The sequence below is a fragment of the Siphateles boraxobius genome, unplaced genomic scaffold (assembly GCF_051911475.1).
Source record: "Siphateles boraxobius isolate OS27281-9 unplaced genomic scaffold, OSU_SipBor_1 48, whole genome shotgun sequence".
NCBI classification, from domain to species: domain Eukaryota; kingdom Metazoa; phylum Chordata; class Actinopteri; order Cypriniformes; family Leuciscidae; genus Siphateles; species Siphateles boraxobius.
In genome coordinates, this window is record NW_027509119.1 from 11496890 (window position 1) to 11516329 (window position 19440).

A 19440-nucleotide genomic window follows, 5' to 3' on the forward strand; every position below is an offset into this window, starting at 1 on the left:
ACAATAAAAGTAATTATGGAATTACATATAAAGATGTACTAAAGTGTCAGATAAGTGCATCAAAAAACACTCTAAAGTTCAGCTAATTGCATTTAATATAAATTTAAACTAAAACACTTTTGTTTAAGAGTCCGAAAACAGTGCATTAATTATATTCTTTTTAAGTATATTATTTCCATAATAAGTACTCTTTCGCTAGTATGCTAACGTGTATTTTTCTTTCAGAAGGGAGTAGCTTATGTGTAGAGACATATTAATCTCACATCCTTAACATACTTTTAAACTGTTTTCACATTGCAAACTAGTTCAACATTCGATCAAATGACAGTCACACTTAAAATTTAAAAAAGTAAAAAGCCTTTACAGCATTTTTACTATGAGCAGTTTCCCTTTTTTGACAATTCAGTGGTAATTATCATGAAATTAACCTAGTCTTGTGTCACCCTGAAGGGGTTTATTTTGCGACCAATTGACGGTACATTATCCGGAAAATTAGATGGTGACTCACAAAATAAACATTAGAAATGAAATATTGATTTGTGCATAAATCGTGTTAGAAGAGAGAGAGTGCAGAGACCAAACTAACCCAGCTATATAGAAAATCATTTGGGATGGTCACTTACACTCATTACACAGAAATATTTGACTGCAGAATTCCAGTTTGTATACTACAAACAACTATGTGTAATTTATACAAACACCTGTGACTACTTTACTCACCAAACCCATTCTCCTCATCACGTTCATCTAGGCTCACACTATGTACCAGGTAGGATTGATGGAGACTGACCAGCACATTGAGTTCTTCTGGTCCGCACTCGAGATGTTCACGCAGGAGGAGCTCAGCAAGTTCATCAAGTTTGCTTGCAACCAGGAGCGTATACCCTTCACCTGTCCCTGTAAAGATGGCGGTCCGGACACCGCTCACGTGCCGCCCTATCCCATGAAGATCGCCCCTCCAGATGGGGCCGTGGGTAAGTGTCCCAAAAAGGGATTAAAGTTTTCCATTGCTGTGACGGATGTCCATCAATTAGATTGCAGAGAGGTCATGTGTGAGAAATAAACAAAGGCTTGGGGCACGAATGGTATCATAATGAACAAAAGTTTCCTCCAAAATTCAAGATACAGGGGCAAGAAAGGCCTCATTAAAGTTGATCCCTGAGTTTAATTGTTCAGAGACATGTATGAGATCAGTGCAGATCAGGGTCAGAAATTAACAGGGTTTGGGCAAAAGGCTTGCCTTCAAAATGCCACCCATATTCAAGATACGGGTCAAAAAAATAAACGAGATTAAACAAAATTGTGAAAAACACAATTTAACGAAAACGATGACTGTTGGGATTAAATTGAAATGTGAAAATGAATGAAAAGATTGTAGCATAAGGGTGAATTCAGGTTGACTCGGACACTTTTCCCAAGTCATCTCAATGGCAAAAAGTGTCCCAATCACCCTGAATTCACCGATCTATCAAAGATTTCTTTTTACACTGGTTTTAATGCTTGATACTGTAAAATACAATATCACACTTTTCTGTTGAGCATATGAATGCAATGGTCAATCAGAGGCATTTACATTAGTCACTAGTAAAGCATGAATTTTGCACTCTCTCGAATTCTATCATCATGAACAACAAAGTGCAGATTTGATGCAAGTAAGAGGTTTATTTGCAGTTTATTCAGCTTCAGTGATGAGAATGGGAGTTTTTGCCAGAGTGCACTTCATTAATGGGGAATGTTATTTGCTCTATTTTTGTATATAATTTATTCACAGTTTAAATAATCTTTTTGTTTTTCATACTGCTAAGATAACCAAGCTGAAATCTTGATTTGTAATACGTAAAAATGCAATTCTAATTCATAAATGGTTCTCAACTTGTTTAGTTTGTTGAAAAGGCACGTCATATTCTTGTAAGCTGCACAGACGTGGTATGTGGTTTCAGGTATGTGGTTTCACTCCCAGAAAGCAAAAAATTAAAAGCACTCTAGAATTGTTTAAATTGAAGTTTGCACAATACTTGCAGTTTTTAAATGCCCCTATTATGCTTTTTCGAATATTACCTTTCATGCAGTTTGTAATAGAGCTGTCTGTGAATGTAAAAGGTCTGCAAAGTTTTAAAGATCAAAGTGCAGGACAAATACATTTATTGTCTCCTAAAATAAAGAATTGATTCTGAACTGCCGAAATGAGTCGTCAGCAATTCCAGTTTCACTTCCTGTTACATACCTACGTACCTAAAAATGTAACAAATTTGCATAATGCCCACCTATGGTCCGCAAACAACGTCTACTTTGACCCGCTCTCAAACAATTGTTGTAGCTGGGGCCTGGAAGAGTTTGGTTCGTGTTGTGGACATGTCATGTGCAAGGATGAGGACTCGTGCTGGAATTGCAACCGACGCCACTGTTCATATCGCTGTATCAAGCACTGAGGAAGCCTCTGGAGCTGAAATTCAGATTTGCTACAAGTCGTTTAGTTTCCAACACGCACTTTTAGTCTTAGACCAATCAGAACAAACTGGGCCGACAGAGTAGGCTGGTGGTAAGTAGGGTTGGGTATCGTTTGAATTTTAACAATTCCGAATCTGCTTCGATTCCAAAAAACGTAGATATCATTCACATTTATTGTAAGTCTTATTGCAAAACATTTCATTGTAGCAGAATACCATGAACAAAAGTTCCTTGTGTAAGTCTTCTTTAGCCTGTTGATTTTTGTCTATGGTTTAAAAATGCCTTTGCAAAAACAACCAACTAAATTTAAAGCATTATTAAATACAAGAAAACATTCAGTAATTAAAAAAAGAAATAAACAAATTAGCAGTTGCACTTGTAAATACAACTGAACAAAGATACGATTGAAATAAACAGTGTTATAAGATTTTTAGATATTCAGGTACAGAAATAACACTGCACTTTTTGAATAAAATATACATTAAAATATAGTTACAAAAGTTATTCAGTCAAGAACAGTATGCGAGTATGTTTCTTTGTTTACGTTCTTTTGTAACTGTTTACGTTCACTAAAGACATAACCGACTGTGTTTATGAGGACATTTTGACTTATTTTTCTTTGTATTTGTCAGTTCACAAAAGAGAATGCGGAAGAGAACTCTGTTCAGTATCGTGCAGTATACAGTATTAGAGGCGGCTTTCTATATTACATTAAAATCAATTTTCTGTGCTCGCACTTTGGATGTGTGCACAGCACAGAAAACAGTGTGCGGTCTCCTTGCACTTGAATGGTTTAAAGTCGTATAAAAATGCTCAAAGGAATCAATAAGAGGAATCGAAATGTGGAACCAGTTCTCGATACCCAACCCTAGTGGTAAGGATGGGTTTAGAGAGACTGAATCTTCAAATTAACTGTTTTCAGACTCTGAGAAATGAGGTGATGTTCAATGTATATTATGAGAAAATTAAAGTGTTTTTGACCTTTGATGCTTGTAAACCTATTGTAGGAGACCTCCAAAACAAATTAGGAACCATTAAAATAGCATCATAGGGGCAGTTAAAGTGTTAAAGAGGTTCACTTAAAGCAAAAAAAAAAAAATTAATCTTAAAACAGTAAACAAAGTTAGATTGTTGACTATTTGTATAACTAAAAAGTGTATCAGCCATTGCAAAAAGTAGAATTTTTGAAAACGGCTTTGAAATGACGAACTGGCAATAAAGAAGCTGCTCTAAAACAACATCTTCCCTTAAAGGGGTGGTAAAACGCATTTTTTCGAAGGCTTGATTGTGTTTGTGGGGTGCACTGTAACGTGTTCATGCTTCGTTTTTTTAAAAATTTCATTATTTTTCATATATTTTACCTTTATTCTACACTGCTCTGCCCTCCTTGTAAAAACGGTCTGATGGTTTCCGGGTTCTATGAAGCCAGTCCCTCAAAAATACGCAATGAGCTCAGATTGGTTAGCTGGCCCAGTGTGTTGTGATAGTGCATGTTTTCCGGAAACGTCACGCCCCTTAACTTTACCGGTAGTTTGTGCTTTGGTGTATTATAAACAATGGGGTCAATAAAACCAATCGGACCCTGGAAAACGTTAGTGAAGATGATCGAGCAGAACCTGTTCAAGAACGGCTGTTATACAACGGCTGTTATATATCTGTTTTTTGTTGTTCTCTCATTACTTTTTAGATACACTGTTATTTAATTGTACTAATTATTATAGAATTACAAAAAAATAAGCTTCATAAACAAGAATTTCATATAATCGTTCTAACAAATTATACTACAGTCCTCAAAGGGATTTGTTTTGAGTAAAGCCTGCGGATCTATAGTGATTGGTTCTGACTGTATGCCACCGTTACTTTTGATAAAGTGAAATCGTGTTTTACCACCCCTTTAAAACGCTATTGGTCTCGACTATTTAAATAAAGAAATGGTCACAGGAATATGAAATGCTTCAAACCCTGCACAAAACTTCCTTTTTGGGCAACTGTTTTTGAAGGATTTGCAGTGATAGCAAAGGAAGTGTTTGCTCAAGACAGTGGTCCTCACCCTGATTAATATCACAGTATTTCCCCATGAAATACAAAAAAAGTATGAAAAGTCATGTAATGAAGTTTTTTAACTGTTTGCTTTTCAATCTGTCATAGGCTCACCGGATTTGCGTTACATTCGTGTGGAGACCTGCATGTTCATGGTCAAGCTGCCCCAGTACTCTTCCCTTGACGTCATGCTGGAGAAGTTGCGCTATGCTATCCACTATCGCGAAGATCCTCTCAGCGGTTAAACTTCACATGCTAGTCAACCCTGCTGTGATTTCTCAGAATCCCCGTCGGCCACGTCTGAGACTGTCACCACGCAACCTTAAGTGATTACATCAGTCCTCAGTTCTTTTTCAAGAAAGGAAAAACAAACAGTCATGAAGGAACTTGAACAGCCCAGACCAATTTGCCTTTACAAAGACTAGCGCTTTCACTTGTGAGTTTGACAGCAGCTCGTGGTGGCAGAGAGTAAGCCACACTTTTATAAAATGATGTACATATGCTGTCCATCAACAAATTTGAAGGAAGTGGCACTGCAACTGCTTTTCTCCCTTTTTAAACATTTAATCTCTTTCCTCCTCTCATTTAACCAGTCTGTCATCTTAGCATTCCCTGTGTGCCTCAACCACTGCCCTCTCTGTTAGTGACAGTGATTGTTGACACACATTCATTTAGAGAGATGCTGATTTTAGCCTTGCAAAGGACTTAAACATGCGCCTCAAAGTTATTCTAGCATCTTTTGATAACAACATTTTGGGTGCATCTCATGAAAACGGTCAAGAACATATCCAGGTCAAAATTAGAATTTGCATAAAGATTTTTTTCTTTTGGCATTTGTCCCACTCCACATCAACCCCGCATTCTCATTAACCTAATGCACCTGTGATTTTCCTCCCTATTCTCAATAGCCAAGCTTTGTTTTATTCTTTGCTTTTACCTTTCATTTTCATTACCAATTTTCTTTTAATATTTTCCTCTCTTTTTTTCCTTTTCGCCAATTCCCGTTACCATAAGCAAATTAGATTTTTGTTGTTGTTTAAAGTAAAAATGAAAAGCATTGACCAGGCAATGCACCAGACACTTTGGTGTTGCAATGAATCAATCCTCATGAATGTAATGGCAAAAAACAACAACAATGATCTTAAATTATGCTTCATTTTCTTTATGCCGGAATATGTTCTTGACAGATTTTGTTAGATTAACCCATTTAGAGGCTTGAAAGGGTTTATGCCCCCGAAATATTGATGCTACAGGCTCTTTCCAGGGATTAAAAGTATGCATGTGGTTGAGCATATTTAAAAATCTGAAATATAAATGGCAAGATTGCTTTACGACCATAATATCTGCCTATATTATTAAAGGTACATATGCTGTTCAGGTCTGTATCTGAGGTAAGTCATGTTCAGAAACAAGCTATATAGTAATATAAAGAGCAATGAACTGTATCCATTTTAACTTTCAAGTGGTTTCCGATGCGGATTGCTGTAAACTGGATGCAAGATCCTACCTGCCATGCTCTTTGGTTTGGAGTGGTGCTAAGTTTATTGTCTTGTTTGCCAAAACGACATTCATTTTTTACATACTTTTAGTTTGCCAACTACATTACCCAATGTTGCACTGTTGCAGTCCACCTAGTTTTATTGCTTTTGAGGGATGATTTTGCACCCAATACTCTAGTGCATGAAAATGTCTATTGAAGATACCCAACATTTACAGTCGAGTTGGTTTAGTTTGGCGGAGTGTTTTTTTTTTTTTTTTGAAGGTCTATATTTGACCCCCTCCCAAAGAGAAAATGTTTTTAAAAAAAGCCGTTTTACATTTTTTTTTTATCTCTTTTCTCTGTGTTTAAAGATAATACTGTTTGGAAATTGAAATATAAATTGGATGTTCTTTATAGGATTTCCTATTCTTTCTTGGAAATCAGTTGTAACATTTCTAGTGAACCATTTAATTGCGTTATGAGTTCTGTAATATATAGCCATCATTACAAACACACTTGATGCTACTATAGATGTACTTCATTGAAAATATCAGCATTTCAGCACTATAATAGGGGTTTGTGGGTGTGCGTGTATATTATTTTTATTTTTATTATTATATTAATTTTGAAATGGTTAACTGCTGCTATCAAAGGTAGTCTCTTCATTTTTCTTGCTGTCTTTCTGGAGAGGAGTAGGTGAAGTCTATGAAAAGACATCCGCACAAAAAGCTGAATGCAGTGAAATATGTGTTGTACATTTACTTGATATTTATTACAATTATTTATGACTGCATTAACTTTATCCAGTCTTACCTCTGCGCGTATGGAACGTAACACTGATGAATAAATAAATCTGCAGAGGTGTTGAAGTTCAGGAGTTCCTGTGTCACAAAAATAAAATATTGATGTATTACAGAACAGTGGTTTCCTCTGTCTTATGTCAAACTGTGCTGCGTTTCAGTTTATCACCTATATGAAACACATTTATCTTGGTTGATACTTTGGCTCAAAGCAGCCTTTTTAAATAGAATGATTTTTTTTTCAACTTTTACATGACCGTGTAATATGGCAGCTTATTTCCGCCACGGAATTAAAAATAAAAAGCTAATTGTGACTTTATCTCAGTTTTTACTTTTTTTCAGTTGTAGTATAAAAGTCACTATTACCTTTTTTTTCAGTGGCAGAAACAAGCTTCCCTGCAGTTATGATATTTATCCTTATTCAAGGATTCATTCAACGTATTTGCTACATATCTGAGAAAATTAACTGTCTCTGAGTTTTCATTCTGTATTTGTAAAGCAAAGGTTCTTAATTATTAGTCTTCGGCTATTATTACTATTTAATGGGTAACACTTTACAATAGGGTTCATGAATTAGCATGAACTAATAATGAACTGCACTTTTACAGCCTTTATTAATCTTTATTAATTTCAACATTTACTAATACTTTATTAAAGTCTTGGTAATATTAGTTAATCCACTGTGAACAAACAATGAACAGCTGTATTATTATTATTAAAGGGGCAGTGTGTGATTTTTAGCGGCATCTAGTGGTGAGGTTACGAATTGCAACCAACAAAAGTTGCGGTGGCCGACAGGAAAATGTCATAGTCTGAGACAGCAGAGAGTAGACATTTCAGCAATGAGGTTTCTTTACAAGGATAAATTAAGAAATTATGTTTACTCAATTATTCAGTAAAACTATGTTATTGCGAATATTATTGTTACTTATTCATCATTGTGTCAGTGTTTTATTCGCTGAACTAAGCTTGCGTCCTTGCACGAAGAGCAACAAAGTAACGAAACGCGTTTGTCCGTTTAGGGCTACTGTAGAAACATGTCGGCACATTTCAATGTAAGGGGACCCGCGATGTATGTAGATAGAAACTGCTCGTTCTAAGGTAATACAAATATAACGGTTCATTAAGTAAGGTCTTTAAACACCACTGAAAACTTCTTTTTCAAGGTAGTGACGAAACGCGCTCTATAGCGCTGTTTGTTCGCTGTCGGCTACGGTAGAAACATGACGACACAATATGCCGACCTCCATAGAAGGGGATGCCCGCAGTTATGTAGATATAAATGTCTCATTCTAAGGTAATAAAAACATAACGGTTCACTATGCAAGGTCTTTATACACCACTGAAAACATAGTTATGGATCTTATTGCATTTCTGTCAATAGATCCTCAGAAATATTACACAATGCACCTTTAACTAACGTTAACAAAGATTATCAATAACAAATGTATTAGCCTACTCATGGTTATTTAATGTTAGTTAATACATTACAATGGGTTCATTAGTTAAAGTGTTACCATTAAATACATATAAATTCCTATAATTCCGCACTGTATGTTTAAACCATTATGTGCGCATCCTTGGAAAGCAACTTTCAAAATTCAGTTTTCTCTTCAAGCGCTTCACACTCCGGTCCTGTTGGTGGCGGAAACGCTCCTCTTTGGTTTGTAGCTAGGAACCTTTGTGTCCTGATTATGTGTCTGGAGGAAGGTATTTTCATCCCTCACATTGCGCTTCCGGCACTTACTTTCTCGCCATGTCGATGACTTTGAATCGAGGGAATATCGCGGGGATGCTGCGGCTTCTCAGGACCGCTGGAGCGCATTTACCACGAGCCACGACCAAACGTCTGTATGCTTTTATACATCAAGATAAATTGTCAGCACAAATCTTTTTTGTTGTTATTAATGTCCATGCAATGTGTCATGTGAGTTGTTCATTCAGTTCGTTGTCAGTTTCAACTTTTTTTTTTGTGGGAGTAACAACATTAACTTAACGTATTTTATTAAAAGCGAATGTTGACTTTTTCTGATGTTGAGTTCAAGAGCTTATTGTAATTTTTCAGAATTATTATGGAAAAATGTCAACAACAGTAATAGTTCAGTACAACATTATTATTTGCATCTGATAACACCACACACACTAACGTTATATAGTAACGTTACTGGTCAAAGGTTTGGTAACATTAGTATTTTTAATTGTTTTGAAAGAAGTCTTATGCTCATCAAGCCTGCATTTATTTAATCAAAAATAGAGGGGAAAAACAGTAATGGCACATATTATCAACATTTTTGAATAAAACTTTCAAATATAATTTATTTCTGTGATGCTAAGCTACATTTTCATCAGCCATTTCTCCAGTCTTTAGTGTCTCATGCTCCTTCATTCTAATGCAGATTTTTTATTTGTTTATATTAATGTTGGAAACATTGTGCTGCTTTATGTTTTTATAACCGGTGATACTTTTTTTCAGAATTCTTTGATGAATAAAAAGTTTTATTTAAAATAGAATATAACTTTTGTAACGATATACACTTATGTTCAAAAGTTTGGGGTCAGTATAATTTTTTTCTTTCTTTTTTTGAAAGAAAATTAATACTTTTATTCAGCAAGGATGTGTTAAATTGATTAAAAGTGATAGTAAAGGTTTATATTGTTAGAAAATATGTGTATTTGAATAAATGCTGTTCTTTTTAACTTTTTATTCATCAAAGGTCCTGAAAAAAGTATTACAGTTTCCAAAAAAAAAAAAAATTAAGTAGCACAACTGTTTCCAACACTGATAATAACTGAGTATAAAATCAGGATATTAGAATGATTTCTGAAGGATAATGTGAGACTGGAGTAATGGCTGATGGAAATTCAGCTTTGCATCACAGACATTTATTACATTTAAAAGTAGCCTATATTCAAAAGAAGACCATTATTTTCAATTGTAAGAATATTTCACAATATTACTGTTTTCTTTATTTTTGATCAAATAAATGCAGGCTTGAGCTAATTTTAGGAGATTTAGCTTGGTACAATGCATGCGGTGTTATTATCAGATGCGATTCATACTGTTATATGTACAGTGTACACACACACATTTACACTAAAAGGGTATAAATATCACTAATATGGTATCATAGAAGAAAACAGGAGACATTTCTAGTTATAAAAAAACATGCATATGTAGGCCTATAGATGTATATATAGCATATGAGGTTAAAGTGTGTATCTACATCCTGTGTCAATGTTTTCGAGCTGTATAACTGGCTAAATAGTCACTGTAACTTACAGGTGGTTTGGTTCCTGCACTGACCCGCTTTCAAAGCTCCGCAAGCATCATTTATCCTGCAAGGTAAACATCTTCCAGTGTGCATGTCTTTTTTAAGTCCCTAAATATAAAAAACAGGCCTATTAAACTGGCAGGTCAAATGTGACCCATTTCAAATCATGCATTTGACAATTATGAATCAAATGTACCATCAGTACACCCTGTACAGCACCCACTGTAGCCTATTTCTGCCAAATTGATTTATTTGTAATGGTTATATATATAATCTTTTTTTTTTTTACTTATGCACCGCTGTTTGCTCTAAGATTATCATATATCACCCTAAATGATCCTGTTATCTGTTAATGGCAGCTTTTCATTGACAAAGTCTGGTTCGGTCTGCATTACACAGAATATTTTCATTTTGCTTGACTTGTTGTTGAAGTTGAAATTTGAATAGCCCTGACTTTGAGATATTTTGATGAATGGCATAATATTCTTCAGGTTGACATGCATCTTATTCGAGTGTTATCTTTTGTACTCGCCCATGTTATGTGGTTGTGTTTCGAATGTTGCTGTACAGCATGTGGACTACAGTGACATCAGGAGGCCTAACCTAGTGGATTGTGCTTTCAGTTATGTACCGCCGACATCACTATCCAGACCGCCGTGGCCTGAGCTACCAGTGTTTGATCCTGAAGAAGAGGGGAAAAGGCATCAAGGCAAGTGGGCTGGTCTGAGCTTAACAGGGAAAGTTGAATTTGTTGATTGTTGATGCACTTAACACTTGATTAACTTAAAAAAAGATCAAAATTGTCAAAGAATTATGGATTCTTCTCATTTATATTAAGAAGTGCAGTGATGCTTTTAATGTATCTTAAATCTGAAAATTGACTCTTTAAAATGTCCGTAAAGGGTTATTAGTTCACCCAAAATTTAAAAATAAATCTGTTATTAATTTTTCACCCTTGTGTCGTTCCAAACCTGTAAGACTTTCGTTTAATCTTCGGAACGCAAATTTAGTTTTTAATCGACAGCTACACAGCTAAAACTTTTACGCTTCCGTACATGCATGACACACGAGAATGAACCTCACTGGTTCTCGCACGTCAAGCGAACATGCTTGAGCTGATGTGTGAGTTGATGAATGTTTATATGTGAATAAAAGCCTAAATTCAATCTGTTCATCATGGAAAGTGATCGTGTCTCTTCAGAAAATTCAAACTAAACCACTAAATTCACATGTATACCATAATACATTTAACACATTTTTTCCCAGGAATCATTAATAGATAGTCTTTACTGTCACCTTTGAGCCATTTACAGCATCTTTAATGAATAAAACGATTAATTTCAGAGACCGTGATTATTTTTGAGATTTATTTCCTCTTCCACCTTATTTTCACAGTGGTTGTAGAAAAGGTAAAGGGCCTGATTGAGAAGGGGGAATATGGACGTTTGTTTGCTGTAGTTCATTTTGCTGGCCATCAGTGGAAGGTGACCAATGAAGACCTGATCCTCATCGAAAACCACATCGATGCAGCATGTGGCGACAGGATAAGAATGGAAAAGGTTCGACCTTGGCTTCACGTTTATCATCCGCTCATACATTCATGCACCGCATTCAGATATTCTTACAGTTTTACATGGATTTCTGTGCAGCTTATTGAACTAAAGATGCACAGATTATTATTATTAGTCTTCCGTTGGACATTCTTTGGATGAAAACCTATTCTAGTAGTCCCTCAAAACAAAATCAAGACTTCGTGACTGGGCATAATATGTCCTCTTTAAATCTACAGTAGCCTAGCTCTAAAATCCAATTCTTTTACTAGCATTTCTGTTGAAACCCACACATTTTATGGAAGAGAAAAAATGCCATTACACCAAAATGTATTTCTTTCCTTAATTTTGTTTTTGTTAACTTTCACTTACATGCAACACAGAATACATGTCTATGGTAATCGGATGTTTTCATAGTGCTGATGCTTCTTTTTTGCAGGTGTTATTAGTTGGAGGAAGTGATTTCACTCTTATTGGAAAGCCACTTCTTGGGTAAGATATAAAATAAAAATGTATTTCTAGTTTGAAACAAATAGGTAGTTTGTACTTTGTCATCTAAAAATGTATACAGCATATAAACAAACAAAAATGGTTTGCGTGTGGGGGGGTTTATAGAGCCATCTAAAGGGACATGGTGGTGGGAAAAAAATATGGGAGGGGTGGAAAAAATGTTTTTCAAAGCTTTTGCGTTCTTAAGTCCAAGTTCAAAATAAAACTCTATGAAGCGCTCCATTGTTAATGTACAGAGCTGTCTGAAACACTGCCAGCGGGACATTAAACAGGAAGTGTTTCTTGTCACAGTCTACGTCTGTTCTTTTCATCCTCAGCTGTGATTTAGTTCAAGTTCACGCTACAGTCATTGAGAAGACTGAGTCTTGGCCGATGGTTCACATGAGATTCTGGAAGAGGCATCGATTCCAAAAAAAGAGAAGTATGCGGGATTTTAAACGCAAAATATTCACTAAAATAGATTTTTAGTGTATTATTGTTTGATATTTTCACCAGTGCATTACTTAACTTTTCTCTTTTTTTTTACAGTCATTATTCAACCCCAGACTGTACTTAGGATCAACACCATTGATGTTTTACCAAGACTGTTTTAACCTGTTGCATTTGCAAGTAAAAACATGCCATTTCTGTGAATCAGGAATGATTGTTCAGGTTTCACGTGTAAATTCATGTAAATAAAGTTTTCAAATTTTGTCTTGAGTAGTGAGTTGCTGCCTATAGTTGTATCTATTGTATGTCACAATAAATGTTTCCGTGTCATAGCATTGGTCCTTGAGTCTGTTGAGCAGTTCAGACGTGGCATCATGTAGTGCTGTTACCGTGTGTATTCGATGATCACTAGTGATGGGAAAATGAAGCTTTCTGAAGGAGTTAACAGATTTTATTCAGATGTGGTAGATGCCACGTTGAATTTTACACTATTCACTGGGGACTTTGTCATTTATCGGTTAACCCAACATAAAGATCAATTCACCATGTTTTTTTTAAATATTAAGCAAAACCCTCTGGGGTCCTTCATTTCAGAGTCACACTCAGGACCTTCGGGTCCAAATGGGCCGGAGGGGTGGAATTCATATTTATTAAAAGAAAATCTTTTTTTTTTTTACTTGTTTTTTATAATATCTTTTCTTTTTTGGTGTTTTGAGAATTTTATGATTTATAATTAATATTTATGCAATATATATGACCCATTTCCCCCCAGTTTTCCCCCCATTGAATATAATAGAAAATTAAAAAAAATTTTTTTATTTTTTTTAAAGCTGTATTTCATTTAAGTGTCAAGCCTAGACCTCATGAAAGCAATTTTTTAAATGAGATGGATGCCATCTGGTGGACAAACTGAGCATTTTAAAAATGCAAAACACATAGGTAATCTGAATTTATTGGTTTGTTTATGTATAAAAGTGTGTTTGTGTGTGTGTGGATGAGTCTGTTTTGCACTCTTGATGTTTTATAGATTCACCCCTTCACTGTTGTGTGCTTTTTTTATGGATCGTGGCTGATTTGTAGATTGTACGCACAAAAAAACTCGGTATTTTTGCCAATTTGCCATTCATTTCCTATCCGGGTCCATTTGGACCCGAAGGTCCTGAGTGTGAAATTTTTTTTACAACCACTTAGATTATTCAAATCCTGTCCCCAATTTTTTTGGATGTTCATATACCAAGTACCAAAAAAGTCACCAAATTGCAGACCATTCCGATGAAGCTATGATTAAAAAAAAATTAAATGCGTCGGGTTCATTTGGACCGAAGGACCCCTAGAAGTAGGTCATGGTATATCTAAATAAAACCAGTGATATACAAGCGTGTCTTTTTGAACAAGTCTTTAATGAGCAAATCATTCGTACATAATTTGTTCATATTAATGTAATAAGGTCTTGCTTTTACAACAAATGCCTCAGGAGTTTTTTCAAATACTGTGTCGAGCTCAAACAGAAGGCAAGCCAAAATATCTCTTCCAACGTCAATTACCTTAAGTCACTCAAGCTTTAACAGGAACCCCGTGGCACTGTAGTTTATTATTATTATTTTGTTAGCTATTTTCATTAAATTTAGACTGGATGATTAAAAAAAAGAATACTGAAACTCCTAAAACATTTAATGACTTCTGTTAATATGGTCAAATTGCCAAATACTGTTCATGGATATGCCTTTTATTCGGTGACTAACTAGGTAACAAGTGGATAAGGAGCCCTATTTTGCCATTTCAAATTATGAACCACTACAGGCAGATTTTAGGAAGGAATAATGCTGGTATACCTGTAAAATGCAGCAGACATCAAGACATCACAAACAGCTGAAATGGAAGATTTGTTATACTTTGAATCTATAGTCAGTATTTTGTGCTATATGAAAAAATATTCTCTATTTAGCCTGAAGCAAACACAGAACCACAGCGCAGCAGCAAGAGCAGAGCAACGGATGAAACCCAGCTAACAAAAATATATTCTAAAAACCTTTTGCTAACGTTCACATTAAGCTATGAAAACGTTATTTCTGAAACATTTTCTTGGTTATGCTAACGTCAAGGTAACATTCCATTTCGCAAACATGGGAACGTTACTTTTGAATGTTCTCTGAATAGTAACTTTTACAATAAATGTTAGACGAAGGCCCAACTAAAAAGATTGTTTGATGAATGATGTATAGCTAATGTTTTTATGTTGCCATTTTGAGAACATTATTAAAGACCAGATAACTTTGAACAAACATTCTATTAATGTTACTGAAAGAATGTTTGTTCATAACTTTGAGAGAACCTTGCCAGAACGTTAGCCAAAGTTCTGAGAACGTTCCCTGTTAGCTGGGAATCCAAAGCATCCAAAATCCTCAACATCCATGAAAATAATTTCTGCCTTTTATACTGTACAATTTTTCGTCGTCTGACGAAATCCAACACAAAATCAAGTCGTGTGCATCACCTTACAACCGTCAGTCTCTTCATCTTGTTTGGTCCTTTTTGTCAGATATATTAGTCTTTGTTTATATACACATATTATTATTTCTCATATATTCATTTAGCATAGCTATTTTATACATTGCTGTGCAGCTCATTTTAATCAGAGATTATTCCAAGTAAATGTCTTCTGTTGGACACGAGACCTCCACAAACTCTTTATAGTACAAGTGGAATGCTTTCCTGTGAATGAAGACAGAGATTATATTGTGACTATTAAACGAATCGATTCTTAGAAGAAACATAAAGGAAAGTCAAATAAAACTGACCTCACGGACTCTGCAATGGGTTTAGTGGAGTTCTCAGACACAAAGACGTGACAGGCGAATCTCTCATCAGCGGGATGTTTTGTAATAAAGCCAAAATACCTGCAGATATACCGTACCATATGATAATAGATTGACTGGTAAATAAAACACACAGAACAAATGCATAACTACTGGTCAAAAGTTTGAGTTCGGTTAGTTTTTTGAAAGAAACCTCTTATGCTCACCAAGGCTGCGTTTATTCGATCAAAAATACAGTTAAAATAGTGAAATATTATTACAATTTAACATAACTGTTTTCTATGTGATTATATTGTATAATGTAATGTATTCCTGTGATCAAAGCTGAATTTTCAGCATCATTACTCCAGTCTTCAGTGTCACATGATCCTAATTTACTGCTCAAGAATCATTTATGATTATTATCAATGTTAAAATCAGGGTTTTTTTTCATACATTTTTTTGTTGAAACTGATACATTTTATCCAGGGTTCTTTGATGAAAAGAAAGTTCATAAGAACAAGATTTATTTGAGATAGAAATATTTTGTCACATTATACATGTTTTTACTGTTGCTTTTAATCAATTGAATGTTTAATCAATTGAAGAAGAAAAACCTTACTGACCCCACACTTTTGAACGGTAGTGTATATGCAATACATTAGTAAGAAAACCATCATCATTGTCAGTGAGAATTCAAAGGATTCAGGAAAAAGATTGACTTACTTCTTGTTCCTGGGATGGTAGCCACAGAATGAGACATTTTTCAAATGGAAAAAGTGACTATATTGGCTACTCTGTGGAAACAAATTTATAAAACGATTATATTGCATGTCCACAAACATATAACTCTACACACATGCTGAAATGGCTTCAGTTCTACAGGTCCTTCTCAAAAAAATTGCATATTGTGATAAAGTTCATTATTTTCCATAATGTAATGATAAAAATTAAACTTTCATATATTTTAGATTCATTGCACACCAACTGAAATATTTCAGGTCTTTTATTGTTTTAATACTGATGATTTTGGCATACAGCTCATGAAAACCCCAAATTCCTATCACAAAAATTAGCATATTTCATCCGACCAATAAGAGAAGTGTTTTTAATACAAAAAAAGTCAACCTTCAAATAATTATGTTCAGTTATGCACTCAATACTTGGTCGGGAATCCTTTTGCAGAAATGACTGCTTCAATGCGGCGTGGCATGGAGGCAATCAGCCTGTGGCACTGCTGAGGTGTTATGGAGGCCCAGGATGCTTCGATAGCGGCCTTAAGCTCATCCAGAGTGTTGGGTCTTTCATCTCTCAACTTTCTCTTCACAATATCCCACAGATTCTCTATGGGGTTCAGCTCAGGAGAGTTGGCAGGCCAATTGAGCACAGTAATACCATGGTCAGTAAACCATTTACCAGTGGTTTTGGCACTGTGAGCAGGTGCCAGGTCGTGCTGAAAAATGAAATCTTCATCTCCATAAAGCTTTTCAGCAGATGGAAGCATGAAGTGCTCCAAAATCTCCTGATAGCTAGCTGCATTGACCCTGCCCTTGATAAAACACAGTGGACCAACACCAGCAGCTGACATGGCACCCCAGACCATCACTGACTGTGGGTACTTGACACTGGACTTCAGGCATTTTGGCATTTCCTTCTCCCCAGTCTTCCTCCAGACTCTGGCACCTTGATTTCCGAATGACATGCAAAATTTGCTTTCATCCGAAAAAAGTACTTTGGACCACTGAGCAACAGTCCAGTGCTGCTTCTCTGTAGCCCAGGTCAGGCGCTTCTGCCGCTGTTTCTGGTTCAAAAGTGGCTTGACCTGGGGAATGCGGCACCTGTAGCCCATTTCCTGCACACGCCGGTGCACGGTGGCTCTGGATGTTTCTACTCCAGACTCAGTCCACTGCTTCCGCAGGTCCCCCAAGGTCTGGAATCGGTCCTTCTCCACTGTAGGGTATGGACCAATCAGACACATACTAATTATTCATTATATACAAAGGTTTATGAAACTCCTCACACAGCCCAAATGAACAAACACAAGGGCAGAAACAGTGTCATGTTACAGGGCATGATAAGGAGATTTTACGACATCCGAGGACTGTGGCCACATACTCAAAGAGAGAGACTATGAAACAGAAACCCTTTTTAAAACAGACTTTGCTGCATTAATCATAGACTAACTGATCTATAAATGAACATGCATAAAACTGTGAAAGAAACAGTGTAAATGGTTTACTGTCTCGTGTACTATTAGGTATATATTATGGTATGTATCCTGGTATACAACCAACTAACGATCAATGTAACCTCACCTGTATCATGTATCCTACCTAATTAATCCTCATTTAATGACTCACACTTTGATGTACATCACCTTCTTCGAGAATGCAGTGTGGATGTGTTATAGCTATCTGAGCATTAATGAAGGTATAACCACGCTAGGGACAAAGATCCGTAAATCAACTAAGAGCCACTTTCCCTCTAAGACATGTCACATTTCTGATTGGTCGAGTTCAACCCTTAGGGGAGGATCTTTTCCAGATCTTATTAGAGACAGTCCATGTGACCTCCCTCTCTTAGTTCTTTCATCCAGCCGCAACACTGTTCTGGTTATACTGGGGAGCCCCCTCCCCCTCCACGGGGGCCCCAGGGCCCAGCAGGCCTCGATCCAACCAGATATGGGCTCAGGCAGGAGGGAGATGACTCTCTAACAAAGAACCAAGGACAATCTCAAGAGTTTTGGAACAAAGAATCCAACCAACAACGACTCCAATCACCCATCCTTCCGACTTCCTCACTTCTCCTGGGTGCTCGGCGTGGCCTCAACAGAGTCCCAGGCCTTGACCAAACCAGCCATGCGTTCCTGGAGAAAGAGAACGCTCAACCAACTTCCACTTGACACTGCCGGAACCATCAACGACTTCAATTTTCAACAACTCCAAGAATTGTTCCCATTACAAATGCAAGTATTCAATTCAATGAAATGTGAAAATGAAATTCTGATGGTTCTTCTCATAGACCCTCTTCCGGTTTCCAATTTCATCCTATCACTAACCTATTTATGTATTCATGTGTGTATGTTGTTTAGTTTATTTATATTCATATAAATATCTATATTTAGTTAATAAAACTTGTACATAATATGTATTTTGTTCTGTTTTGTTTCCAATACAAGTCACTTTACGATCACGGTTTTTGCTACTGGCTCAAAGTACTGTACAGGCGAAGAAATAATTATTCTTCTGTGGCCATGGAAGATACCCTTTATTAGAATAAATTAATAATCAAAAGAGTTCGTTGGAAGAACTGATTAATTGATTGTAATATTAATTCAGCCACATCAAGTTAATCCAATTAACTGACCCAAATATTTATAATTAATAATAACAAGATATTATTGATTATTAATATTTCCAAAAAGCTGAGTTCCTTACACCACCATCTTCCTCAGGGTCCAGTCACCTCTTCTCGTTGTGCAGCGTTTTTTGCCACACTTTTTCCTTCCCACAGACTTCCCACTGAGGTGCCTTGATACAGCACTCTGGGAACAGCCTATTTCTTCAGAAAGTTCTTTCTGTGTCTTACCCTCTTGCTTGAGGGTATCAATGATGGCCTTCTGGACAGCAGTCAGGTCGGCAGTCTTACCCATGATTGCGGTTTTGAGTAATGAAACAGGCTGGGAGTTTTTAAAAGCCTTTTGCAGGTGTTTGGAGATAATTAGTTGATTCAGATGATTAGGTTAATAGCTCGTTTAGATACCCTTTTCATGATATGCTAATTTTTTGAGATTTTAAAGTAATTTTGGGTTTTCATGAGCTGTATGCCAAAATCATCAGTATTAAAACAATAAAAGACCTGAAATATTTCAGTTGGTGTGCAATGAATATAAAATATATGAAAGTTTAATTTTTATCATTACATTATGTAAAATAATGAACTTTAATCACAATATGCTAATTTTTTGAGGAGGACCTGTATATGGTTCCCACACCTTTTCACCAATGAATTGCCATTGTATTTTCTAGCTACACGTAATTATATGGAATATTTTTTAAATTCAAATCTGTTTGGTTCTGCTTTCCTATCCGAGTCGATGGGTAACATTACTGTTAC

The 19440-nt window shown here is 35.9% G+C and overlaps 4 protein-coding genes across 5 annotated transcripts in view; 2 read left to right on the forward strand and 2 right to left on the reverse strand.

Annotated features, from left to right (window-relative positions):
- Nucleotides 1–6886, forward strand: part of hectd4 (HECT domain E3 ubiquitin protein ligase 4) — a 105245-nt gene extending 98359 nt beyond the window's left edge. The window contains exons 75-76 of the mRNA XM_077201995.1: nt 752–974; nt 4597–6886. Of these exons, the coding sequence (XP_077058110.1) occupies nt 752–974; nt 4597–4733 (360 nt within the window). The 3' untranslated portion in view covers nt 4734–6886. The remainder of the gene's footprint in view (nt 1–751; nt 975–4596) is intronic.
- A 1483-nt stretch (nt 6887–8369) lies between these two features.
- mpdz (multiple PDZ domain crumbs cell polarity complex component) overlaps nt 8370–19440 on the reverse strand; it is a 241481-nt gene continuing 230410 nt past the window's right edge. The window contains exon 49 of the transcript XR_013194649.1: nt 8370–8379. The gene's annotated coding sequence lies outside the window, so the exon portion shown is untranslated. The remainder of the gene's footprint in view (nt 8380–19440) is intronic.
- On the forward strand, nt 8472–12864 carry mrpl21 (mitochondrial ribosomal protein L21). Its single transcript, XM_077202104.1, has 7 exons — nt 8472–8615; nt 10051–10111; nt 10664–10749; nt 11436–11599; nt 12030–12082; nt 12418–12521; nt 12629–12864. Exons 1-7 carry the CDS (start codon nt 8525–8527, stop codon nt 12691–12693), a joined length of 624 nt encoding a protein of 207 aa, XP_077058219.1. The 5' UTR covers nt 8472–8524; the 3' UTR covers nt 12694–12864.
- The window catches only part of mapk8ip1b (mitogen-activated protein kinase 8 interacting protein 1b), a 41144-nt gene continuing 35614 nt past the window's right edge, over nt 13911–19440 (reverse strand). For both annotated transcript variants that reach the window (XM_077201998.1, XM_077201999.1), the window contains exons 10-12: nt 16051–16121; nt 15328–15426; nt 13911–15241 (exon numbers count right to left, since the gene is read on the reverse strand). In XM_077201998.1, coding sequence (XP_077058113.1) covers nt 15169–15241; nt 15328–15426; nt 16051–16121 — 243 coding nt within the window. In that variant the 3' untranslated portion in view covers nt 13911–15168. The remainder of the gene's footprint in view (nt 15242–15327; nt 15427–16050; nt 16122–19440) is intronic.